Raw genomic sequence first — 25,977 nt, forward strand, 5'->3', positions numbered from 1 at the left:
TGGTAAATCCAGAAGAGGAGGACAGTGGGAGAACATCGCACAGCTGTGTTTTATTTCTCTATAAAGCAGTACCTACCACAGCAGCTGCTCGGGACTGAGTGAGCCTTTCGTGTGCAGCACAGAGGGTCTGGCTCCAGATTCTGAGTCGTCTGGTCTGCCAATCCGAGATGACATGGCAAGTAATGCTACCATGACTGTCTTTATTTCCTTCCTTCTTTAAGAGTCTGTTCACATCAGCATATTTCAGGCGTGCGTCATTGTTGTGTTACTAATGGCAGCCATAGTGGCCCCTTCTCTTTGGGTTTGTGAATGTCATATGATTTGATTCTTAGTGATTATCAAATAAGCAGAGGACTGAGATGTCAGTATTGCCATTGTTCAGACCCTGAGTGTGTCTGTGTGTGTTGTTGAGGCTAGAAATGGCCCCAGTGGAGAGGGATACACTTTGTAGCGGGTTCACTGCCATGAAACCATCCAGGACTCCTTCGACCATCGGCAAACCAAAGGAATGGGCAGGTAAAGTTCTTTTTAAGTTTGTTTTGAAACAATTACGGTATAATGTGTCAAGCAAGGTGGCTATCAATTGTGTTGCTTTTGATCCCACTTTCTGAGCTCTAATAAACATGTGTGCTATAATTGTATGCTATATATTGGTCTCTACACCATTGCTGTATATCTATCTGTCCGGGTACGAGCTCTTTAAATTCTGAAAATGTAAAGAATTACTTTCCCAAAGTTATGTCCTGCTACTTGCATACGCTACTCCTTTACAAAGCCTTTATCATGAGGTGTATGACCATGACTATTTGTCATTGATGGTTATGTGCAAGCTGAGTAGGTTATTTTTTCTGATGAGAAAGCTCAGTCAGCAGTGTCCACGTACTGCATTTTTTAATTCTCATCCAGCCTTTTGAACTGCAGCATTCATCTGCTTTAACACATCCGCTGCAACCCTTTCAGGCTGAATAGGAACAAGAACATCACACCCTTGAGTGCTGTGGCTTTCATCGCACAGATTGCTGAGTGACTGAGTAGTGTGGCATTTCCCCTCAGACAATAAATCTTAGCCCGAATGAGTCGGGATACTAAATATGAACAGTGGAGTTTTGTCAGTTTTAAGCATACCATATGTATCAAACATCTGCCATGGATTATTGGTACTGACAATACCAAGACTTGGACACTTACTCTGCATCAAACATTTAGTGGTATAAATGGTGTCAGTAAATCAAATGTATTGATCAGAGGTTGTACTTCAGGTACAGAAGAGACCATAATCAAATCTTCATGAGCAAACAGCTGAAGGGATGGTGGAGACTGTGGAGCGATGTGGGAGCCAATGTAAATAAATGGGTGACAAGACAGAGGACATACAGCCAGACATATTTATAGACGGTGAGAAATTGATATGGAGAGTGTGCAGCAGAAGGCAGAGAGACGGATAGCTGAGGAGAGGGAGCGAGAGAGGGAGAGTGGGCAGGGCTCTAGGTATGTGAGAACAACAGTACGCCGGCCAGTGGGACAGACAGGGGGAGTGAGAAGAAAGAAAGGAGGGGAGGAAGTGGAGATTGTGTGGTTAAGTGCTTGGAAGTGTGTGTGTGTGTGTGTGTGTGTGTGTGTGTGTGTGTGTGTGTGTGTGTGTGTGTGTGTGTGTGTGTGTGTGTGTGTGTGTGTGTGTGTGTGTGTGTGTGTGTGTGTGTGTGTGTGTGTGTGTGTGTGTGTGTGTGTGTGTGTGTGTAAAATCAGACGGAGACAGGGTCCAAGTGCAAGACAGTGAGCCAGGGAGAGAGATGCTCGGAGGATGAGGAGTAACAGGGCGAGGCAGCAGCGAGAGGCTCTACGTGTGCGTGTGTGTGTGAGTTTGTGTGTGTTTGAGGAATAGTGTGTGAACAGAGGGATGCAGTCATGTCTCTGTGAGAGGGAGCAGCACAGCAACGGTAACCATGCTGAGCCCCAAGATAAAACAGGCACGCCGGGGTAAGCACAGTCCCTCCTCCCCTTTCTCCATCCCTCCATCTCTATTTCTCTTAGGCTTTTTTCTCTCTCCAATCCATCATCCATCTCTTTCTCTCCCTTTCTCCTTGTCTCCCCATTCATCTTTATTGAGCTCCTGCTGTCTTTTTAATAATCAGTGCTTTCCATGATCATGACATCAGAAAGGTGGAGCAGCGCCATATTAGTAGCATTGGTGTCATTCAGCATCCCAGTGACTATTGTTATCAGTAAGGACCTGAGTTTTCCTGCATGTTCTGTAGTGTTGAGGCTTTATCTTCCATGTACAACTCACTCAGTTAACATGCTCTACTACAGAGTGATGTAATCATGCGTGTGACTTGATCATGCCGTCCTGATTCAGAGAAGGAGATACTATAGGTTGTGGTGAGCATGGCTGCTGTAAGGATAATCCTCCCTCACCTACCTAACAATGGTCTGCATCCTGACCTGTTCACACCTGTGACTACGTCTGTATTTGTTCAGGGTTTAGTGTGTTAGCTTGCCGTGGTTTTGAAAGGGGACTCCAGATCAGAGGTGGTGAGAGGAATGCAGGGCTCTCCATTCCTGTAAGTCACAACAGCTGATTGTCAAACATAGTTCCCCTAACACCGGATAAAAGCCGCTGGTGACCGCTGAAGTTGGGAGGGCACATATACATGCCTCTCACATGACTGCGTGCAGATAAATGATGAAGCAGTAAATTACAGGAACTACTCCTTGCACTGAGATTATCCTGAGTTAGTACTTCCTGTGCTTTTCACGGCAGGTAGTTGCTATGCGACACACGCATGCTTGGGGAGTTGTGACAGTATTGTTTGTATTGAGAGATTTTCCCTCTGATCTCCTTGAAGTATATTAGCTAGCAGCAGCTTCAAGAACCCATACTTTAGTGTGTGTGTGTGTGTGTGTGTGTGCGTGAGTGTGTGTGTGTGTGTGTGTGTGTGTGTGTGTGTGTGTGTGTGTGTGTGTGTGTGTGTGTGTGTGTGTGTGTGTGTGTGTGTGTGTGTGTGTGTGTGTGTGTGTGTGTGTGTGTGTGTGTGTGTGTGTGTGTGTGTGTGTGTGTGTGTGTGTGTGTGTGTGATGGGGAGGAGAAATGGCTTTTCGTTCTCCTTCATGAACACAGTTGGAGATTGCAGCCGCTTCAGTTTTCTTGCCACGTTTTCTGCACTTGCCATCTCTAATTTGCTGTAATGGTATCCTCCTTTGATTAGATTCCCAGCTCTGCTCTCTGCTCTGCTCTGACCCTTTTATGCAGCATCACAGAGCATCACAGCGCTGGATCTGCACTTAAGCTTAGATACTAGAGCAGAATCCTGAAGCAATCATAGACTCTTACAGGAAGTTGTTTGTAAACCATTAAATCCTTTTCCTCATGATATCCTTAGAGAGACCCTGTTCAAACTGATACAACACCAAGTTCATTGTAAATATTGAAAAATATTATTCTGGTCTCATTTATATGTTAGTTAAAAACATTAGGATCTGTGTTGGAAACTATATGTAATGATCTAACTACTTGTTAAAGTCTAATAAGATTAATTACGTAATTAATTTTCTGGTAGTAAGAAAGCATTTGGATTGAATATCCAAAAGTTAATGCCAATGTACCATCGTATCTCAATTCAAGCAGAGTACATTTGTAAGGTACTACACTGAAGGCCATCTGTGTTATTACATTTCAGAGGTATAAACAGCTTTTTTCTATGCATTTGACATCTTTACGATATAAGAAGTGTATAATCAAAACTATAATGATCTGAAATTGGGAAGCAGTGTAATTGATTTAATTGCCCAACAGTAAAAAAAGTAGTTTAATTTTTCTCCACTTCAGATATACATTACAGCAAAATGCTACAGTAATGTATCCTTAATAATTCATGTGATATAATGTAACACTGACTGGGCCCTTTTTTCTGCTGTAAAATAATAATGAGTATTCACTTTTGATATTGCAGTGGTGGAATGTCACAAAGCACCTTTAGTGTAGACAATGTACATAACTTAAGTATTCCAATGTTATGCTTTACTTCATACTACTACTACTACTACTACTACTACTACTACTACTACTACTAGGCCTACTACTACTACTATAATTACTACTACTATTACGTTACAATTCAAAGATAAATATTTACTCCAGTGGATTTATTTGGTTAAGATTTTTACTAACATATGATTTTCCTTTTTTAAATATTATGCACTGTTACAGATTAACCTACCCAAAGTATATAACTTAGTTCAAATCATCTCTACCTCAGCCAACAGTATTATATAGTCAACACATTCATTCATCAGTAGCTAACAGCTATAAGCTTATTACTGTGAAACACCAATAGGAGCACTTTGACTTGTCATTGAGTATCATTGTATTGTGATATGGTAAGAGTTAGTAAAGGATTCCTTTGATGTAATGCACTTTAATTAAACAGTACATCAATTAAAGATAACAGTTTGATCATTGTACAACCAATAATCTTTAGCTGACAGTAAACTAAAAAATAAGTTCCTCTCTCAGGTGTTGTTCCTCTTAAAGATTAACAGTATATGACCACATCTTGCCACATTAGTCGACCCTGCTGCGCCTACTCCTGCTGTCATACAGTCTTATTAATGACTGTTTCACGTGGTCTCTTTCCAGCAATCATGACTCTGGAAATGAAGGACATTCAGAAAGGAGAGACATAAAATGGAGAAACCAGACATAGAGCTTTACTGTAGCTGATAAGCAGAGAGAGAGATGAAACAGGAGAAAGATTTGAGTCGAGGCCCTTGCAGATACCTTCCCTGCTGTCCTCAGCAGAAAGCAAGATGCAATTAACAAGAAAAAATAAGTCATTGATTTTACTCTCCTCTTCTCCTGCCTTCTGTTTATCTCTCTTCCCCCCCCTCTCTCTCTCTCCCTCCCCATGACTCCCCAGGGATCACTCCACTGTCACTGTTTATTCTCTATACATTTAGCACCTATATGCTAACATATAATCCATGCTTATAATCATTCTCTAGCAGTTAAAGCGCAGCCTGATCCTAACAAAACTCCTCTCCATACCACAGTGGAAATGATATATTAATAATATCTGAAACACATGATGAAATGTAATGGAATAGACGAATGGATTTCATCTTAAAGCAGGATGTATTCACTGCAAAATGGAGGCCATGCCCCTGTAGATTGACTTAAGAGGAAATCTGGATGCATGGTAAAGCCTGTGGGCTTAGCTGTATCCAAGAGAGACTTCTCTGAATAATGATCCAGGATTGTCAACGGGTGAATTATTTTAGAATAATATCAAAACAAACAAAGAAACTATCTTTATCTTTATTTCTCTCTGTCTCCTTCTCTTTCTGATGCTGGTAATCCTTCACACTCTCCTTTCTGTCTTTTTATCTCTATGTGTGTGTCCATGCAGCGCGGTCTAAGAGCATGGTGCTTGGAGAGTTATCTCGGATCTCCAGGCCCTGCTCTCCTCTGGATCAGGAGAAAACACTGAAGGCAGGATGGCTAAAGAGACAGCGGAGCATCATGAAAAACTGGCAGCTGCGTTGGTTTGTCCTGAGGAACGAAGCTCTGTATTTCTACAAGGACCAGGATGAAACCAAGGCACAGGTGACACTCACTAAATAACACATTCACACGACAGTTACCTGGTGACACCTGTTTTCCTAAGAGGCTGCACTGTCTTGTGTTTCTAATCATATTGGTTAGAAGCGTGATGCAATGCATATTCAAGCTTCATGAATTTATCTGATTATTTCCCCAAGGAACTTTGTGTTCCCTGACTCTGAAAATAGCTTATTGATTCTTTTAAAGCAGGCGACAAAATACATGTTGTAGCCTTCAAGTAAAAGGAAGGAGTTTTCTGCATTATGCATCACTGAGTTTAAAAGCTATGCTCTAATCGGTATAAGTGTTGGTGCTGTATACTATAGTTGGAGAAACATTAATTCAAACCCTTAAGACCCTCCACACTCTCCATTAAAGTCATAGTATGTTGTGATTGCCCTGACACACACTGATAATGTGGTAACAAGCTGCCCTGTGGTTCTGCTATTAGCACTTAGTAAGTGACCATTGACCCCCTATATGCTGGAAGGATGCACAGTACAGGAAGCAGCAGAGGGATAAATAGATGAAGAGATGTTTCCCTGAGTCATCCCTCCCTCCATCATCATTACATCCCTCTTTTGGACGGATGCCCAGAGCTCAGTCTATTCAGAACTCTACAATGTTTGACATGCACTTCACGTCTAAGTCCAGAACCACTCATCTATATCCTGTTTGGTCCACGAGTTCTGTTGATACAGGTGTTTTCCTCCTGCCTGCCCATCTGTCAGTCTGTCTTTCTCTCTCACACCTTTCTCTCCTTTCTCCTGCAGGGTTGTATTCCTCTTCAGTGCAGTCAGGTCAATGAGCTCCCTGCCAATCAGGACGAGCCTGGTCGCCACCCTTTTGAAATTGTTCCAGGTGAGTTGGCATGGTGACAACTCTGCTTTTAAGGAAGTGCGTGAGTCTTGTTCAAGTGACTCTACACCTTTTGTTAAAGGGCCATACAAACACTTTTTTGTTTTGTTAAAATTGTGTGTTATAAAGCACATCTTATATATGTTATACATCTCCCACCAGTACAAAAACTTGAACACATTTTGAGTTTTCAGTGTTTATAATGTGATAAATCCCCAAATACTTCAACATCAGTGCATTTCCACAACCACTAGAACATTATCTCAATACCAAGTGTTCCGTTAATCGCAGGAAGTATGTCTCAGTGTTGCTTGAAATTGGGATCATACTGTAAATACAGCATTCCATATGCTCTGAGTAAACTGTGTTGGCCCCGAATCAAAGTGATGGATGGAAAATAGAAGTAAATCAATATAAGTCACAAGCTGCATAACATTTGCAAAACAGCAGAAAAGATGTGATTTTCATGTGTCCCAAGGATTCAACAACAGCTTAATTCATCTCTGCTCTTGACAGTGCGGGGTTGGCATGATTACCCTCAGAACCATGTACAGTATGTACAGCAGAAAGATCAAAGGCCAGAGAAAGAAAGAAAGAATGTTGTACTTGGATGGAGATGTTAAGATTTAAAAGATATGAGCCTTTTTGCATAAATACTGGCTTTAATAGTAGTTTCTCTGTCTGTTACGGAAAAGCGTCTACGGTTATATCAACAGAGGTTCACCTGAAAGCATCTGTTCTTTTAAGGGCTCAACATGGGCCATTACCAGGTTGACTTACACGATGAGGATGGGATTTCCATTTAAAATGGTAGGAAGTATTAGCTTGGAGGCTTGGTTAATGCATTGTAGAAACACTGTAACACCACTGTATTGAGGTACTTTTGAAAGCCAATTGAAATGATGAAAGTATTGCATAAATCTCCCTCTATGGCTTTACCTTACACATTACCTGGGTTTAGAAATACATGAATGTCAGCAGATTTAGCAGCTACTGCAGTGCTGCATAGTGGCACTGCCTATAATAATTGGCTGTTGCAGTTATTGTTTTTGATTATGTATGTGGCTTTTTTGTGAGTGTGCATGTTTGTGTGCGTCTTCACACAAACTGTAAATGTAAATGGGGTAAAATGATGAAATACACTGATGTTACAGCTGAAAATATGCTGAGGTAAAGGATCTGGATGGAAGGAGAAAAGAAAAAGAGGCATGGTGCATTTGCTGCTGTCCACAGGGAACACTGCTCTTTCTGGGTCATTTCTCACACACACAACACACCATGCAGGAGAGTGAAGGACTTAGTAATGAATGTAGGTTTTTATATATGCCCTACAGAGTAACCCCTACCAAATACACAAATGTCCTTATCTTTTGGAAAGTGGTAATAAGGTTTTCATCGATACAAACAAAGTATAGCATAGTTTTTTAAATATCTTCATCTGTGCTTCCACCTCTTCCCAAAACCCCATAAAGGGAGAGGATTTCACATATCCCTATTAAAGCTAAACTGAAATACACTAAAATGTCAAACCCAAATATCCATCTGGGTAATGTCAAGCTGTGGACAGCCAGAGGCGGTGAGGCAGAGCTGCATGGCTGCGTCTTTGTACTTGACAGGGGTGCTGGAGCTAATAAGGTTATTGAAAATACTGATAGTTCTAGTTGGGAGAATTTACTTTTTTACAGATGATTCACTTGTGAACCGCAAAGTATATTTAAATGTGGTTTTGTGTATGAAACCACACAGCACGAAGGCTTTGAGTTGTCGTTCTGTCCTATTGATCCAGAAAGTAATGAAATATGTCTGTGTTTTCAGGGGGGGCTGGAGAAAAGGATCGAACAGGAGTAAGCCACGAATCATTCCTGCTGATGGCCAACTCCCAGAGTGACATGGAGGATTGGGTCAGGGCCATACGTAGAGTCATATGGGCTCCACTTGGAGGAGGTGTGTTCTTAAAACGTATCCAGATTATTTTCTTAAAGTAGCCTACCAATAAAGCAATGTATAACATCAGAATTCCAAAATCTTGGAAAGCCACAAGTCTTTTACAATGAGTTGTATTTTAAAAGCTGTCAAATAAATGTGGTGGAATCGGATACAAGAACAAGTAAAATATTCCATCCATAAAATAGCATAACATGGATACTTAAGTAATCTTCAATAACCTCATAATTGTACCTAGACTACTAAATGTTCTCCCTACAGCAACGGCATACACACAAAAACACATGTCCACATACAACACTTACTTACAATAATAATGCAAATCAACTATTAATGCTTTAAAGACTGGACTTCTTGGGTACACCTAAGAGAACTTTCTGAGCGGTTAATGATTGGTATTCATTTGCTGTGTGGCTGCAGGTGTCTTCGGGCAGCACCTAGAGGAGACAATGTTATACGAGGCTCAGTGTGGGGCGCAGCGACCGGTCCCTTTGCTGGTGGAACAGTGTGCGTGTTTCATACGTGAACATGGGCTCAAAGAGGAGGGCCTTTTCAGGGCCCCCGGACAGACCAATCATGTTCGAGAGCTGCAGGATGCCTTCGACCGTGGCGAGAAGCCAGTGTTTGACAGGTGATGCAGTGGGAGAGGGCATTTTATATACAGCTGCATGCCAATTTATAATCCATGCTGGAAAGAATTCGTTAATCTATGTCCCCTCTTTCTGTGTTTTACAGTACCACAGATGTCCACACAGTGGCATCACTGCTAAAGCTGTACATACGGGAGCTTCCGGAGCCTATAATCCCATTCCCGAAATACACACAGTTTCTATCTTGTGCTCAGATTCTTACCAAGGACAAAGCAATGGTAGTTACATGTCTACTTAACAATTTATTGCTTGATTTCCAAACTGTTGCCTTGGCATTAAACTTGACTTATGTATGTTTAAGGGTATCATAGAGCTTGGCAAACAAGTGAAATCCCTTCCTCAGGTGAACTACAACCTCCTTACATACATCTGCAAGTAAGTCAATACTGTCTTGTCTGATATCAGTAGCTGTTAAAGGAATACTTCACCCCTTACATGACCATTTTTATATCAATAATTTATGCAGTGTTACCTTCATTTATTTTTTTTAATATTCCACTATGACCAACGATACTAAAACTGGAGAAAATTCATGATGAACTGAAGTAAACGAGGGCTTGTGTGTTTTAAAAGTATGATTTTAGTTCAAATGATTTTGTGAGGTAGCAATCGTGGATACAATTTTACTCGAGCATGTTTTCAATGTTGGTTTCTGTCACTGTGGAAGCATGCTAGAAAAACAAAGTCTTACAAGTACAAGGTAACACAGCGTGAGCTAATAACGTACAAATGGTCATGATGGCGGCAGTGTATTCCTCACTGATGTGACTATGAAGTGTTTTGTTCCTGCTGCTATGTCCTTTTCACTGTTTGATTGAAGATGTGTCAGTCTGTCATACAAAAGAAATGTCATTCATTACACCCACATCCTCGTCATCAGCGGAAGTGGCATCATTGATTGACTCTGAGTGTGAATAATTTCCTGTCTTCTCTGCCTTCTGCACATATTTAAATACCATCAGCTAAACCCACACACCAGCCAGAGTCAGGACTCAGTCCTCCTTTTCCTCAGTTTCCTTTTTTCTAGAAAGAAAGAATGAGTGGTTTATTGATGTGGCATGATCTTTTTAATACGTTCTGGTTCTTCCTGGTTTAGGTTTCTGGATGAGGTTCAATCTCACTCCAATGAGAATAAGATGAGTGTTCAGAATCTGGCCACTGTGTTTGGACCCAATATCCTTCGGCCCAGAGTGGAGGATCCAGTTACCATGATGGAGGGTAAGTGATAATGCCAATACATGTTTACCTGCAGCTTGTGACACTAGCTTGCTTCACAATCAATATTTATAATGTCATGAACAATGTCAAGCAAGTGTGTAATTTGTCATTGTAAACAGGAAGTTCCCAAGTGCAGCACCTCATGACTGTGCTGATCAGTGAATACACACAACTTTACCAAAGGGAGCAGCCGGAAACTGAGGCCAAGATTCCCCCAAAGCCTCAGCAGAGTCCAACACAACGGGGCAAAGCAGAATGGCTCTCACAACAAAACAATGACCCCCCATCTTTCAATGCCCCCGAAGAGGAACGTCGATCTTCCACCCCTTCAACCGAAAGTAAGCCAACTGCACCAAGCCCAATTACAACATCAGAAAAGGTTGTGGATGGTCAGGTTGAAGAAAAGACAAAGGGTGAGACAGAAGTGAAAGGGGATGAAAAAGCAGATGGCAAAACTGAAGGGAAAGGTGAAAATGAAGTAGCTATGAGCCCCAGTAAACAGTCTAAAGCCCTGCCCACGTGGAGGTGCTCCCTCAAAGGGGGGACAACATCTGGGGTGCAAAGGGGGAAAATAGGGGGGTCTGCAGGGGATGTGTCAGTAGCTGGTGGGAGCAACTGGCTGATGAATGGCCTGTCGTCCCTCCGAGTTCACAGGCGCACCACCTCATCTGGTGAAAGACTCAAAGACGCCCTGAAGGACTCAACCCTCTCACTGAAAGAGACCACTCTCCCTCTTAAGGACACACAGAGAGACTCTGATGAAGACTGCCTTCAGACACCCCTGTCTCACAGAGGCCTCCACCAATCCCACAGACTGTCTGCCTATGACAATGTTGCCCCCTCCAGTCTGAGCCTGCCTGCTGACACCTCCATCTGGACGTCCTTTGAGATCTCATTGGCCGAGCCAAAGGGAAGCGAAAAAGCAGTAATACTAGAACAGGGTAAAGAGAGCCCTACAAAGGTGAAGGACAGTACAAGTACTCTGGATAACACTGCAAGCGGCACTGAGGATGATATTACAGGAACAAATGAAGGTCTCGCCAACATGCTAACTGACCTCAAGCAGGAGCTGAAGAAACAGAGGACGAGCTACGAAACCTGCATTCGAAAGTAAGTATAAATCACTGATATTTTATTTTAAAAATAAACCAGCAATATTTTTTTTATTAATGACTTCTTCTTTTTCTTCTCCTCTTCTTTGAGGTTGGAGGAGTCTTGTTCTAAGTACCAGTCCCGAGTCAACCGCCTCGAGGAGGAGCTGGACCAGGAGAAGAAGAAGTTTCAAATGCTTGAGATCCGACTCAGGAACTCGGAGAGGGCACACCAAGACGCAGAGAACCGAAACAACCTCCTGCAGAAAGAGATGGAGGAGTTCTTCAAAACCCTTGGAGATCTGACCACAGGAGCAACACGGACCACCTAGCCCAGACCAACCTGCCTTCATCTGGTCCATAAGAGGAGGAGGAGCTGGATTACTTGGAAGACCAGTAAGCCCCAAAGCTTTGAAGACCAAATACCTCTAGTGCAGTACTACTGCAGCCATCGTGTCCTGTTTAGTACAGCCGTCTTGTGCCTACACTGATCAGTGCCGGTGCCAAACGAGAACTCCTCTGGACAAAGCAAGCATTTTATCATTCCGCAGAATTCCTTATTATACACTGTAGGTCATGTAGCTTAATATGTATTATCGAAGTTTGTAAAACAGCAACCAAAAAAAAGGCTTTTCTGATGATATGAGGTAGTCTTCCCATGCACACCCTCCTCATTTCCCATTAGAACCTGATTAGAACTCATGAGAGAAACATTTACTTGACATTAAAAATAAAGAACAATGAGACGTTAAAAATTCAACTCTTTTATTTGTTGGAGTTGAAGGTAGACAGTTTCCATTTCTGATGTATATAATTGGTCTGTTAGTGAGGCAATTTCAGATCAAAAGGCTTAACTTTACATAACTGGCCTGATCTAAACACACTACAACAGGTTAGCTCTTTGCTGTCAGTATTTGGCCAACCCATCAGAAGACTGCAACATCATCCCAGTGGTGCCGAATTCCCATCTTTCCTCTAAATGTACCTGCACTAAAGCCAGATTTGCTCAGAGAAAACTCATGCGTATTCTATTCTATCTTTTTCTATTTTTGAGGAAATGGAGAAGAGGAAAATGACAAAAACAGGAAGTCACAACAGTCAGTTGAGATGTGGCCTAGAAAGGGGTAAGGACATGCGTCACAATCCCCAAAGTGCATTCTGGGAGCTGATGCTATGGGTCACTGCCTGGAGTGCCCAACTATGAAAAGAGCAAAGGGACAGGTTGGGAATTTGAGCCATCATATACATCCAAAGGTTACCATGGCAAGTAGCAGTTTCCTGAGCCTCAGAAAACATACATACATTTCCAGTAAAATGTACAGATCAATCACTGACTATATTAATCTATGAAGTATATTGCACAGAAAAACAAACAAAAAATGAAAGAAAATGCATATAAATAGTAGTTCTGAATTAAATGTACATTACATACAATAGACGCCTCCTAGCTTGAAATAAATAAATAAATAAATAACGCAAATAAAGAAAAAATATGGATCTTGTGTTCTTTCCAATGATGTGTGCCGTGATATACATAATGCATCTTCAAAAAACATGTGTGCATGTGAGGTAGAACTCAGAAAGACGCACCACAGAAGAGAGGAGCATCTGCAACAAAGAGGACTGAAAAATTATTGAAGTGAGTAAGGGCACTTAAATTAAACATGTTAAATATCAGACAGCTGTGACCAATGTCTGAAAGTGATTTAGACTTAGTTTCTGGTGACAGTCCCAAATACAGAACTCATTCTAGCCAGTGGAGTGGACTATATTAAATTGTTACAGTGCTAACAGTAATCACTTGCTCCTCACTAAGCAACATTTCTATTCACTTACATTCACCCTGTTGTTCCTCATCCAACAGACCATCACCTACAAGTTACATCTACCTACATAAGTTAAAATACAGTCAGTTAACAGTATGCTATAGTAAAAAAGAAATTCAGTGTCAGGGAAATAGACCATTTGACTGCTTGTCAAGATGCACACAATCAGAGGTGACGTAATACTAAGAAATAAGGTGGATACACCAAATGACGCTTTCTACAAGAAAGATGAGGGAAAATATTTTTAAAAAATCATTCATCTGCGTTTTGATTCAAGATGAAGTGCACTATAGACTACTGTTAAAAAAGAGAATTGGTGTAGATTCATTCACATGTCCCAAAACAATACAAAAATGCCAAATGAACAATTCAAAAAATATACTCAACATAATATTGCAGTGCTAACAATGTGGTTTTCAACTGTGTAGCAGTAGCAAAAAAAAACAGCAATGAGTAAAGTACAGTCGAATCCCTCTCTTCCATCACATACATCACAGATTCACATCAAAACATACTCTCTTCTTTGCAGCAAAAATACAGTTATAATGATACAATTTCAAACCACAGTCATTTACAGTAGTATAGGGGGAGGGGAAATAAAAACAAACTGTACATTAAAAGCTCAGCTCTACAAACTAACATGAGAAGTTCCATTGGCCTAAACCCTCTCCCATCACACACACTGATGAGGAAAGGGTGGTTTTTTTGTGTAGGTGTGTGTGTGTGTGTGTGTGTGTGTGTGTGTGTGTGTGTGTGTGTGTGTGTGTGTGTGTGTGTGTGTGTGTGTGTGTGTGTGTGTGTGTGTGTGTGTGTGTGTGTGTGTGTGTGTGTGTGTGTATGTATGTGTGTGTGTGTGCGCGTGTGTGTGTGTGTGTGTGTGTGCGTGTGTTATCTGCAGCAGGCCAGCGCACCCAGAGAGGTGTGGCTGTCTAAACTGCTGTCTGTTTCAGAGGTGATGGTGGGGTCACTGCTAGGGTCAGTGGGCTCTGTGGACATGGACGAGACATCGTTGGCCGAAGAGGAGGATGACGTGGGTTGAGGGGGGCTGTCAATCACTGCTGCACCTGTGCTGCGAAAAACACACGTCACCACATAGGTTTGATTGAAAAAACACAAAACTGCCATCGTCTGCTGAGTCACACATACAGATGAAAACAGTCATTTTACATTTCAATTCAAAGTTATCTAGAATTTGGCCAGTTGCAAATCAAATTATGTGAAGCTTAAATAACATAACATAAATTCTGGAAATATGACAACTTTGGTCCCAAAATATTTTTGATTTTATTTGAAAATAACCAGAGCTTTATAGCAATATTTCAACTTTATTAGAAAAATATGATGGCTTCCTTCTTAAAATATTCCAAATTAATTAATTCTCCAAAGACTTCACTTCTTCATGACCGTAATACACTGTACTTTAAGCTGAAACATTGAAGTTTTAAAAAAAACAATGACTTTACATAATTCTTTAACAATATCCAGAAGTCTAGAAATCTCAGATTTGACATAATGTTGATTGGTTTGACCTACCATCATATTTGTATTCAGATACTTTTGTACAAAATAAAAAAGTATTAACATTTGAGCGTCAGAACCCAGAACACATTCAGGCTAACATCAACCTTCTTATATCGTGTGCTTCTATTTATTTACTGGTTCATTCTTCCCAACGCTTCTTATATCCCAAAATTATAAAGATTACTCACCTAGAGGAGGAGGCTGGCCTCTTATCACACCATTTCTTTTATGCTCCTCCCACTCACTCACTTCCTTATAAATTAGCACTACAAATGACAGAACAGGAGAAGGTTAAGTGGGACAGGAGAAACAGGTAGAGATCAATGACGTGTGTAGGTGATACTCTTCTTTAAAATGTGCCTACAAAATGTATTTCATACTGCACAGTTTAATCAGCGTCATGTTCCTGACTTGGAGAGACTCTGCGGGCGTGACCCTTTTTAAAATAAGTAAGGGGTCATTATACCAGGAAGGGGTTAGGATGAGCTCATCCTGCAGTACAACTGAAAGGGATATGTTTTTTCAATCTGAAGTCCTTGTTTGCGCCACCGAATCAGGTTCCCCATAGTGGAAAAGACTAACGGAGGGGCTTCAAAATGGATTTCAAATCATGCAACGCATCCTCTGGCAACTACAGTTATGATACAGAACTGCATATCAGCACATTTACTGGCTGTCCCACTGGATTTCTTTAGACATGGTTTATTTGTGTGCTTTTCGTGATCACGTCACCATTTGTAAACTCATAATCATAGAGTTTAACGTTCACAGAGCTGATGAAAAAATAGTTTGGATTTATAAAGGATTAAAAGTTGCATATTAACATGTTAGATGTTTAATTAACCAGCTGGTTTTGTAAATAACTTGAAACTAAAATGTATTTATCTACATATAACTATTTTCGAGGTACAGAAACAACACTGACATCCATCAGAATGAATGTATTTGATCAGACTATCAGAGTGAAACCTCATAGGTCATTCTTGTGCTGCTTCAGAAGCCAGAGGGTAAATAATACACTAAAAACGGACTGGGAGAAATGTTGAGTGCAGTGTGAAAGAGTCTTAGCATGATGTCCGACCTTTCCACTCCTCCACGGTATGCTCCCTCTCATCTAGCTGCTTATCAAGGATCTTTGGAATGGGCTGAGAAAGAGAAAAAGGCTTAAATGGCAGATCGGGGGCTCAAGAGTGATGCCAAATTTCCACATCAAGTGATGTAATAAAAATCGCATGACTCAGTTAAGGATCAGAGATCAACTTACCGCTTCCACTTCGGCTGGGTCGTACCAAACGTTAATGTAGGGGTGCTGCAGGGCCTCATCTACGGAGATGCGCTTGGAGGCATCGATCACCAACATCTTGGATAACAGATCTCTGGCTTGGCTCGCTGAGGGGAGAAACATCAAATACATAAGAAGCTCTGCAAATAAACACAAGTCTAAAAATGTATTTGGTGAAGTAGTTCTACTAGGTCATATGACTATAGTAAATACAAAACACACTACCTTTGAGTTTGTTGTGATCAGAGTCAGCAGGGAAGAGCACATCTGGGAAGAGTTTCTCAAAGGTGTACCCAGCATAGCGTGGCCTGTTTTCTACGTACGTTCTTACTGACTGGTTCAGCTTCATTAGAAAATCCTGAGATGGAGTGCCTAGCTGCTCAATTACCTTGTTCCACTGGTCGATGTCTAAAGTGTAAACGTTAAGGAAACACATATACAGTAACACACCAGCAGCGTTCTTTGTCGTTGCAAACTCTTCTTACATTGTTCATACACACAAACTTAGATAACATAAATGATGCAGCCTATCACTCTTTTCCTACGCAGCTATTTTAATAAACAATCTGTCTCAGCAAGTATCAATCAATCTATTGCCCTTTATTCTCTGCTTTGGTTTAAAATAGACGAGCAATGATGGAGGTCCTGTTTCCAGGGGGGAACATTTTTGGGAATGAATGAGGGGAACTCAGTTCTCTTCACACGGCATGAAGTGATGACAGTGATGAATTAATGACAGGGAAGGATACGATCAGTGCCGGGGAACAACACGCACCCCTTGATCATCTCGGCCACTATGCAGCCCACTGACCATACATCCACTGCACATGGATGTGTAGATGACAGGGAGGTGGACATGCAAACAAAATGGTGGGATAAAAATAAAAGCACAACAAGGTGAAAATGATGCACGCAGAATGGCAGTGGGAATGAAAATGGAGAACATGCAGCATCAGCAAGATATATGAGAGAAAGCAAGGCAGTGATGAAAATGAAAACTGACATGTTTAAAGCCCATGGCAGTCAGAAAGCTTCCAATAATGCATGTTAAACTGGGCTATTATAGAAAGTCCCCAAAGCCTGGCACCGCATACTGTATTCGAGCCAACATTTGACTAGAGAAATATCTGACAGTCTGCCCAGCAGGAGGCGCAGACCCTTTAGAAAAGACTGTAAAAGCGTGAAGAAATATTAAAATAGACCCAAGGATACAGTCCCTTCCCGGGAAGAGGATTTTATGGCGAACCATTTCCGCCAGTATGCAGCCCACAGACCATATGTCCACTAGTGAAGTGGAACAAAGCCGGTAAGAGGTGAGAGGAATGCACAACAACAGGTTAGTTACACGCAGGAGGCCGGTTAGTGAGCAGTTTGTTAAAACAAAGTCCCATCATGTGAAGAAGCACCATGAAGCTTGTGTTAATAGCAAGACTTATCTTCAGGTGCCTGTACATGGGTTATAAAAGATCTAACACAAAAACAGTGCATTTAGTAGATGAACACTAACCATTTGCTTGGTAGCCCATGCCCAGGATAACCTCTGGGGCTCTGTAGTAGCGTGTAACCACATAAGGTGTCATCAAGAGGCCCGTGGCAGCTGTCCGAGCCAAGCCAAAGTCCAAAATCTTCAGTGTACAATCTGACTTGACAACTATGTTGCTGGGCTTCAGGTCCTACAGAGAAACACACAGCAAAGTGTGATATCTTGTCATTTCTAAATGTTAATTTTGTCATTTACAAGCAATGACAAAAAAATGCAGATGTATTGATGTACAGTATCAGCAAGTGGTGGCATGAAGCAGCATTACTTAAACAGTGATAACTTTTTGTGGGTTTTTGTAATTACAGTACCTTGTTTAAAAATCATGTTAAAACATTACCCAATATTCAAATCCACCTGACAGCTCCTGCTCAAGATCTTTTTTGGAGATTCATCTTTTGTTTAAGCCATGTTTCTCTGCAATACAAATTTACTTTGCTTTCTAGAAGCCTTTAAAGTTTACAGTTTCAAGATGAATCAAGTAATGCCACTATAAATCAAGTACTGGCATATTACACCAAGGTTTTGGGGCTATATCACTAGTTGGGAGTCGTTATGCCTTTTCATGATGAAGTGCAATTGTAAACCTCAGTCTACAACTTCTTTTTGTTAATCAATATGATATCAAATGTTCACCTTCCCTTTTCAAAGTAGAGGTCAGAAGTATGTACCAGCTCATACAAACCTCAGAAAAGTAGCAAGAAATGCAGTGTTTTGTTCAAAGACATTTCATCAACAATAGTTGAAGTATAGAACGTTAATAATTTTTTATTGATATTTTTTTTATTAGATGCTGATGCTCACCCTGTGAATGATTCCGGCGGCATGCAGGTGTTTGATGCCACACAATGTCTGATAGAGAAGATAGGACAGCCTCTCATGGTCCAGTTCCATCTGAATGACCTGGCACAGGTTAGCATCCATCAGCTCCATCACCAAGTATCTGACGGGGCAGAAAAAGTTTCAGCAAACATACGAGAAGGAAATAATTCAATCACAGAAATGATACATACTGTATGCAAACGTACTGCCCTAAATACTTACACATCTGCGAAATCTTCTAATGTTTTTTGTGGGGAAAATACATTTAATAGGTGGATGATCTGCGGGTATAAAATGACATGAATCAGAACAGTGGTGTCATGTCAGTTACATAAAGTAAAGCACATACATTAAAGCATACAATCTCCATAAACATGTCATTCTCAAACACCATGTCTCCCATTGGTTATGCGAGTGAATTTATTTGCAAACTTACATTTTTGTGATTGACATATTTCATTAGGACTAGCTCTCTGTACGCCCTCTTGGCATGGGTTTGATTTTGAAACGGCCGACTCAGCTTCTTGATGGCAACGTTTCGTTCCAGGTTTTGGTCATAGGCAGAGCTGAGGAACATAGTTAGCAAATCATTTTTAAATATGGTCACAGATGTAGCATGAAAATGAGTAAACATTACAGGTTATGTATTATGACTTCAATAGTATAAACAGCTCTTTTTTCATTAACAACATAAAGTACAAGTACAAAAAGAGTATTAAAATTTATATAGATTCCTATTGTGATTTCATAATCATGAGTGTTCTGGTAACATATCAGTGACCTTTATTTTTGCAATCAGCTGTTGACTAAAAATGTTGACGAGGTTGCATCACTCACCAGACGATTCCCTGAGCTCCTGAGCCGATGGGTCTCAGGTTCTGGTATCGCTTGAGTACTGTAAACGTTGAGTCCCCAACATCTAGGCTGTAGAACTCTCTTTCTTTCTTGTTTTTGTTCATGGCGAGGTCTTCTATTATTTCTCTCTGTGCATCCAAAAATGTCCTCTGTGTACACAAAAACAGGGACACAATTAAATATTTGTTCCAGGACTAAACCAGCAGATGAGCAAAAAGACAGTCAAACGAAATCTCTGCTCAAAAGAAAGCAAACTAGAAGGAAAGGAGAAAAGATATTGCTGAATTTCACAATTGAGACGAGCACGTTTCCTTATCCAAGCAACTCAGCAAACACACCAGGATGGAGGATTTGAAATCATCAGCAGTGGTGGTGACAGAACAGCAGGCAACGGGAAGGTCTACTCCATCATGTGAAACACGACTCTCATAGTGACTGTCACACTGGAAAACCAAGCTAGGAGATAATTCCTTTGAGTTTGGACCCCAGCCCAGGACTCAAGCCCAGTTCTACAAGCGGGTCTTCCACAGGCACATGCTAACTGGGTCAAGTTGCACAATGCGGCTGTGAGTCCAGACAACACGCAACACAGAGACGCCACATTTCTGTGAATGATATTCCCAAACGTATTTCAAGTCAACAGAACCACCTTAAAAATCAAAAAAGGAATATTCAGCTTCCTTTTCCTTTCTTCAATTCTTATATAAGCGTAATCACCCTCCCCACTCTTTCACTCTGCCGACACTCGGTCCATATGAGGGATATAATTGCCAGAGAAAAATGAGTCAGCTCTCCTTCTGTTCGTTCAACGTCATAAAGACGTACATAACATCCGCCTCCCTCACAACATGAAAATAGACATGCCGCTTCTTTTTATTTTTCAGACAGGAAGACAATTAGGCTACCATCTTCGTTGGCTAGTTATGAAGGCTTGACATTGCAGCTAGTGTGCAGTGATGTGGGTGGTATAGACACTTACTTTGTAGTAAGACCATGATTATAATAATGGCTATTCAAGGTGGTAATTGAGGTCAGGTCATTGCAGGGAGGGAATCACAGGCACATTGGACCACATTAAAACCCACTGTGTTAATACCACTGCCCCTGCTGAGAAATAACTAGTATTGACGCTTAACTACATGCTGCATTGGCAAATACTGCTGAAATCAATGGCCTTCTATTAGATTGCAGTTATGTGTCAGCTGCAGTATTTATAAGGAGTGCAGCAGCCACATCAGTAGTCTCAGCAGCACCTACAGTAAGAGGTCTGGACCTCGTGGTTTGAGGATTTGAAGGCAGCAAACTGTAATACATATAGTCTCAAAATGTATCCAGCAAAAGCATAAATATGGGGAGGTCATTCCTGGAGCACACTGCTCTCTAATGATCTAAACTCTGTTTTCTATAGGCTGCTTTGCTTAATGATTTAATGAATGGTTTCAGAAGCACATACTTCAAGGACAATTCAGATCATGGCACTGGTAAACATAAACATAAATTAAAAAAATTACAAAAATGCCCTTCCTTGGAAAACTGTAACATCACTTATTAATACAACAGAATATGAAGTAGCTTTCTTGTTTATAAAATTAAAAAATCTAAAATTGTATGATAAGGTCTATACATATCTTATATTTACATAATTTGAATATTGTGTTCTTCCAATTTAGATGCATCCCGCAACAGCAGATGAGGAAAAACAAGAACTAATCTGAACTGCAGACGTTTATTATAATCTACCTTGTTGATACAATAGCTCCAGTCCCATTATATATGCCCAAACTGAAACAGCCATTTTCCCAGTCCACACATGAAAAGTGTCAGCAGGGCGGAGAGAGACAGAGGAAAAGCAGACCCTGCTCCTTCTCCAGGCCTATATTAACAGTGGAGCAACACTATCGACCCGTTTTTATTTTAACTCGTTGTCATCGTGTTAACCTTGGCCACACGACCCCTCTATTTCCTGTTAAAAGCAGAGATAGCTTGCAGGTAAAACACTGTAAAGACCGCAAAAAGTAGCTAATACCGTAACCTCTTGACTGCGAATACGCCAGCCGCTGCACAAGAAGACATTATTGTAGCCTTAATGACAGTCATATCGCGATATGACAGGGCCTGTTTGTGAATCAGTGCGCAGTCGGCGTATGCTAGCTTCAATCTGCACACGATATTTAAAGGCTACAACATGTACGGACAAATCTCATTGTAACGATACGAAGAGTAGGCAAGTCGGATAAGTAATAAGTGAAGCTACACTGTAACAACTTTAAACAACAACACTGTGGTTAAGCAGCATGCAAATAGCGACATACGACCCTCCCCCACGGCCAAACAATGAGCACGTCTGAGGAGCAGAGGTGCGAATCCTCATCTTACCTCTGTCATCAAACGATACTATCGATCCCGCCTTAGTGTGATCTGCGGCGATATGTTCCGGACTAATTGTTTATGCCGCCGGTAAAGGATGGTTTATTCCGTTGTGCGGCTTAAAAATACATGACCTCACCAAAATTCACTTGCCTACGTTTCCATCTGGCTACAACTGACAGGCCAGGACGCGCAGTGCGCACGGGGCATGCGTCCCAGCAGTACGTCACGGATCCAGAGACACACCCACCGCCTCCTACATCCATCCTTCCTCCTTCCTTCCGCCTATCTACCTATCTATCTATCCATCCATCTATCTCTTTCCATTTTGTTTTGTCCCTTTTCCGTTTAAAACATGATACATAAGATGTTGTGTTAAGCTTTTATTTGAAATGTATTGCAAAGGGCATACATTAGCCTTACTTAAAATATAGAACTTCTTCTGCATGAGAGACATACATAATGTTATGTGAAATAAGAATTTCCCAATGAGTGAAATATGAGGCAGCATATTTATTCATTTTTACATTTCATTAAAAAAAATGTTTTCCTGGTGACAATAAAGAGAATAGCTGGGAGGGAGTGCCAATATGGTTAATGGCTCATTGAGCAAACAGGTCAACAAGGAGTTGACATTTTTTCTCTAACTAAAATTAAATGTTTTGGCAACTGCCTTTGTCCACAAAATGTTTTTGCTGCAACATTTTTCACAAAGATGAATGTTACATCAGCCATATGTGTACAGGTGAAACATACACAGCATAAAGCAAAAATAGTAAAGTATGGACACATTTGAAATGTTTAAGAATTTAAAATGGTTCCTTTCTTTCTTTCTTTGTCTGTATTATGCTAGTAATGTTGCATTAATATTCAAACTATAAATAAGAGACCTGCTTCCATGACTGATAAAGCTATTTGTTTTATGCAGACTAACAGACAACTACATCCAAGTTATAAAGGTTTTCGGATGGAATTCTTACAGTACATTTGGATGATGGTGAATACAGGGTATATACTTTTAAATAGGCTATGATTATGTTTTGTTTTATGTCAGTATACCTGTGTTTAACAGTATCAAAAATAAATAACTGTTTAATTAAATTAATTAGAGTTTTATGTTCTTTCCCACTAGTTCCTTGGTTCGTTTATTTCCATATGGGACCAATGGGCAAAGCATAAAAGGTTTTATATCTGTTTCCAGGGTAAAAGGTGATGCTGCAGAACATATCCATTGATAAATGATTTGACATCTATTTGCATCATCAGTTCCTTGGTTAGTTTATTTCCATACTTGGACCAATGGGCAAAGCATAAAAGGTTTTATATATGTTCCCAGGATACAAAGTGATGCTGCAGTTATCATATGCATTTATTAAAGATTTGAGGGCTATTATTTGCATCATCACTGTCATCAGAGCAATATTATCTTCTTTTAGCCCTGGGATCTTATCTCCTGTCCATATTTAACTGCAGGACCATAGGTGGACTATGACATTCATTAGGGCTCTGCAGAAATCCATAGTAGTTAGGGTATCGTGTAGAGTTCATGCATCATCTTCTATACGCTACAACAACGACGGTATGCAGCATGCTCTGCGAAGGCATGTGACTAAATAAGGACATTAGGTACAATTACGTTAATTTAGCGCTGAGTAGTTTAAATTCTCCCTGCGCCCTCCTGACAGGCCTGAATGGTTGTTATTTATCCTGGTCCCTGCGCAGATACCCCGGGGCCTGCAGAAAAAAGCTGCGCGCAATAGAGAAGGCAAGCGGCATGGATAAACCTCCCAGCACCGACTCCTGCAGCAAGACAAGGATACTACGCTTTCTTACCCCTTGTTCGAGGAGAGCCCGCAGTGTTATGATCATTGTGGGGGAGCAGCCCTATAGCAGCAGGCTACAATCCACTCGTTTGGCCGAGATCGTTCGTCCTTCTCAGGCTTCTTTGTAGCGCACCTACCACCGGAGATCCACCGCACCTTTGGGCGTCAGACAGATTAGTTAAAGCGGTGTAGCTGATCCCACGCCATCCGCTATTGGTGGCTCTGACCTGTCGCTGTCAACAGCAAAGATAAGCCAATTATGTGTTTAAAGGCGAGAAACTAAGAATAGCCCCAATTACAGCAAAAAGTTGCAGTCCTTCAGCGTGGTGCTGGTGGTCATACAGCAAATGAATTGGGTACGATGTACAGTTAATGTCATTGATGAATTACCTGGCTTCGCGGAGCTGCCTTTACTGAGAGGACGTCAAAACAGCAATGCGATGATCACAAGGATTATTTTGGATCCGTGGTGGGAGCATTGAAGATAATACGAAGGATCACACTGCTGACATAGGTTACATATCGCACCAGGTGAGGTTTCACTGAGATATCTTTCATTATCTTCCTCCTTCACACCGCGCTATTTGTTAGTTTGGTGTATTGAGGTGGGCGTATTTTTGTTTAAATGCATTTGGTATAAGATTTAAGATGGAAATTAATTAATGTCAGGCACATACCGTTGCTAAACATCTACATGACTATAATGAGGTTTACCTTTAAGAGTAACTTATAGTTTAGCCTTCATATTCAGGCCTGTGACGACAAAAATCCTCATGGTGAAATGTGTTGTTTATTAGAGGCTGCTCATGTTGTAGCTACACAAACAGCACATTGCCAACATGTCCATACTATCACACTTTGTCATGGTACGTATGGACATAGGAATGTATTGTCTACTGTAGTGCGAAAAGGGCTATAGGAGACCTAGATCCTGATGAAGCATCTTGTCCCAAATTCTCAAGGATACTGTACAGCTTCACTGTTTGTGTCTGTCATCTGATTGTCTGCTTAATGGATCACTAAAGTAGATTCTATGTGACAGGCTAGCTTAACTAGCTAAATTAGCAGGAACTAGCTGTTGACTGCTCCATTAAAACCATGGTATGTGATGCATTTTAGTTCAAATTGAATAATAAATCTGTATGTACACCAAATAGAAAAAAGTGTGACAACTGGTTAATAATCTGGACATGGTATTGGATTATTAGATGTTAAAGTAGTTTGTTCTAGCCAGCAGTAAACATCATTCAATTGCATGAGAGATCGTCTTTATGCTCTATAATATGCTCTATAATAACATCACGTTTTAAAGGTTGTGATTTAGGGAATGCAGAGGATGTGAAAGTTTAAAGAGGTCCAACTTGAACCAAGCCACATGTTTAGGTAAATGCCATGATGTGATATGCACAGTACAGCACAGTTTCTTTATGTCCAAAAAGATTCCAGCAACACATGAAAGTTGTGTCGATAATTGCTAGGTTTCTGTGATGGTCCCTGCAGCACTGCATGGCTTCACAACAGTAGCTTTACACCTGTAGACAGACCACTTTGAGGGAGCACAGCTGCTAAAGTTTTTGCTCCACAGTGGAGAGGTGGGTGCACCTGGCACGCTTCCTACTTTTTTCTTCAATTCCTTTCTACATCATAACGATAAACCAGAATACAGGTATACAGTTACATCATTTTGTATTTCACTGATTTGAATGGCCTTGTGCACTTCTAGGAAACCTTATTACCTCCAAATTGCATTGTGGATTTTGTGTTTAGCAACACATTTAATCTTGTACAACTATCCTTGTGTTTAGTTGACACACTGGGTGTCACAAGCCGAGGGTAAATTAAGTTTAAGTGCAGGATAATCAGGCCTAAAGTAATTGGGTTGGTCGGTGTCATTGAAAGCATGTTGCTTCCTTCAGCACACTGTGGTTGGTTGTCCTATGAAATTACTGGTCTGTAAAATGTAAGGAACAGGAACTACATGTATACAAAAAGTCCAATAAAAACCATGATGGTTTGGTTTAACAGCCTTTGCCATGCATTGGGAACAATCTGAATCTGTTCTCTTAGTTGTTTGAGAAAATGCAGGAAGGTTAAACCAGGAAGAAAACAGCTTGTCAGTTTTTACTAATTTTATACTCTCACACCAACACCAACACAAATATAAGACTTTTGAAACGTTCATATGTCTCTTGTATTTGAGACAGATGCCTATGGAAATATCCATAGCTTTGCTGTTATCTTACATAATCATGTCAAGTGTGGTTTGTTGTTTTGATCTGCACAGATATCAACATGCTATCTTTTAGAAAATAGTACAATGCTTTGATCTTTAAGTATTTAATTGGTTCATCATCTAATGTGATTGGATATTAATTGAATTTACTCAATTAAATCTGACTAATAATACAAGAAAATGCCTACATTTATATAATGTAGTCAAAATAATATGTATTTTCCATGTTTCTTAATAGATGCTTCACCAAAATATGAATAATACTAAGTAAGAAAGCTTTTCTGCATTTCTTTCAAAGTCTCTTCTCTGTCAGGTCAGGTGTTTTTTGTTCCTTCCCATTCTCGAATG

General features: G+C 40.7%; 3 protein-coding genes across 10 annotated transcripts in view; 2 read left to right on the forward strand and 1 right to left on the reverse strand.

The window, feature by feature from the left end:
• Nucleotides 1-13,705, forward strand: arhgap22a (Rho GTPase activating protein 22a). Of its 2 annotated transcripts, none has more exons than XM_079689573.1 (11): nt 1-175; nt 418-1,977; nt 5,406-5,602; nt 6,373-6,460; nt 8,273-8,401; nt 8,822-9,032; nt 9,137-9,269; nt 9,353-9,426; nt 10,148-10,269; nt 10,389-11,379; nt 11,473-13,705. In XM_079689573.1, exons 2-11 carry the CDS (start codon nt 1,944-1,946, stop codon nt 11,690-11,692), a joined length of 2,199 nt encoding a protein of 732 aa, XP_079545699.1. In that variant the 5' UTR covers nt 1-175; nt 418-1,943; the 3' UTR covers nt 11,693-13,705. The 2 variants fall into 2 exon arrangements, with proteins under 2 accessions (XP_079545699.1, XP_079545698.1); XM_079689572.1 differs by having other exon boundaries at nt 418-516.
• On the reverse strand, nt 12,109-23,902 carry mapk8a (mitogen-activated protein kinase 8a). Of its 7 annotated transcripts, none has more exons than XM_079689579.1 (12): nt 23,787-23,902; nt 19,189-19,355; nt 18,788-18,917; nt 18,574-18,632; nt 18,334-18,472; nt 17,497-17,662; nt 17,202-17,273; nt 16,215-16,397; nt 15,972-16,096; nt 15,789-15,852; nt 14,896-14,973; nt 12,109-14,250 (listed from the first exon to the last, which is right to left on the reverse strand). In XM_079689579.1, exons 2-12 carry the CDS (start codon nt 19,308-19,310, stop codon nt 14,075-14,077), a joined length of 1,314 nt encoding a protein of 437 aa, XP_079545705.1. In that variant the 5' UTR covers nt 19,311-19,355; nt 23,787-23,902; the 3' UTR covers nt 12,109-14,074. The 7 variants fall into 7 exon arrangements, with proteins under 7 accessions (XP_079545705.1, XP_079545703.1, XP_079545702.1 ...); XM_079689577.1 differs by lacking the exons at nt 17,202-17,273; nt 23,787-23,902 and adding exons at nt 16,739-16,810; nt 23,407-23,679; XM_079689576.1 differs by lacking the exon at nt 23,787-23,902 and adding an exon at nt 23,407-23,677.
• Nucleotides 23,797-25,977, forward strand: part of ptpn20 (protein tyrosine phosphatase non-receptor type 20) — a 25,276-nt gene continuing 23,095 nt past the window's right edge. The window contains 1 exon segment of the mRNA XM_079689588.1: nt 23,797-23,927. The gene's annotated coding sequence lies outside the window, so the exon portion shown is untranslated.

This window comes from Notothenia rossii (assembly GCF_949606895.1).
Source record: "Notothenia rossii genome assembly, chromosome: 6".
NCBI classification, from domain to species: Eukaryota; Metazoa; Chordata; class Actinopteri; order Perciformes; family Nototheniidae; genus Notothenia; species Notothenia rossii.

Bases quoted from the DNA above. Each gene is read 5' to 3' on its own strand.
- arhgap22a (XM_079689572.1), top strand. From the start codon at position 420: ATGGCCCCAGTGGAGAGGGATACACTTTGTAGCGGGTTCACTGCCATG. The intron at 517-5,405 runs GTAAAGTTCTTT...GTGTCCATGCAG, and splicing joins CAAACCAAAGGAATGGGCAG to CGCGGTCTAAGAGCATGGTG. The intron at 11,380-11,472 runs GTAAGTATAAAT...CTCTTCTTTGAG, and splicing joins TACGAAACCTGCATTCGAAA to GTTGGAGGAGTCTTGTTCTA.
- mapk8a (XM_079689577.1), bottom strand. From the start codon at position 23,442: ATGATCATAACACTGCGGGCTCTCCTCGAACAAGGG. The intron at 18,633-18,787 runs GTAAGTTTGCAA...TTATACCCGCAG, and splicing joins AATATGTCAATCACAAAAAT to ATCATCCACCTATTAAATGT. The intron at 14,251-14,895 runs GTGAGTAATCTT...TTCGCAGCACAG, and splicing joins AGGCCAGCCTCCTCCTCTAG to GTGCAGCAGTGATTGACAGC.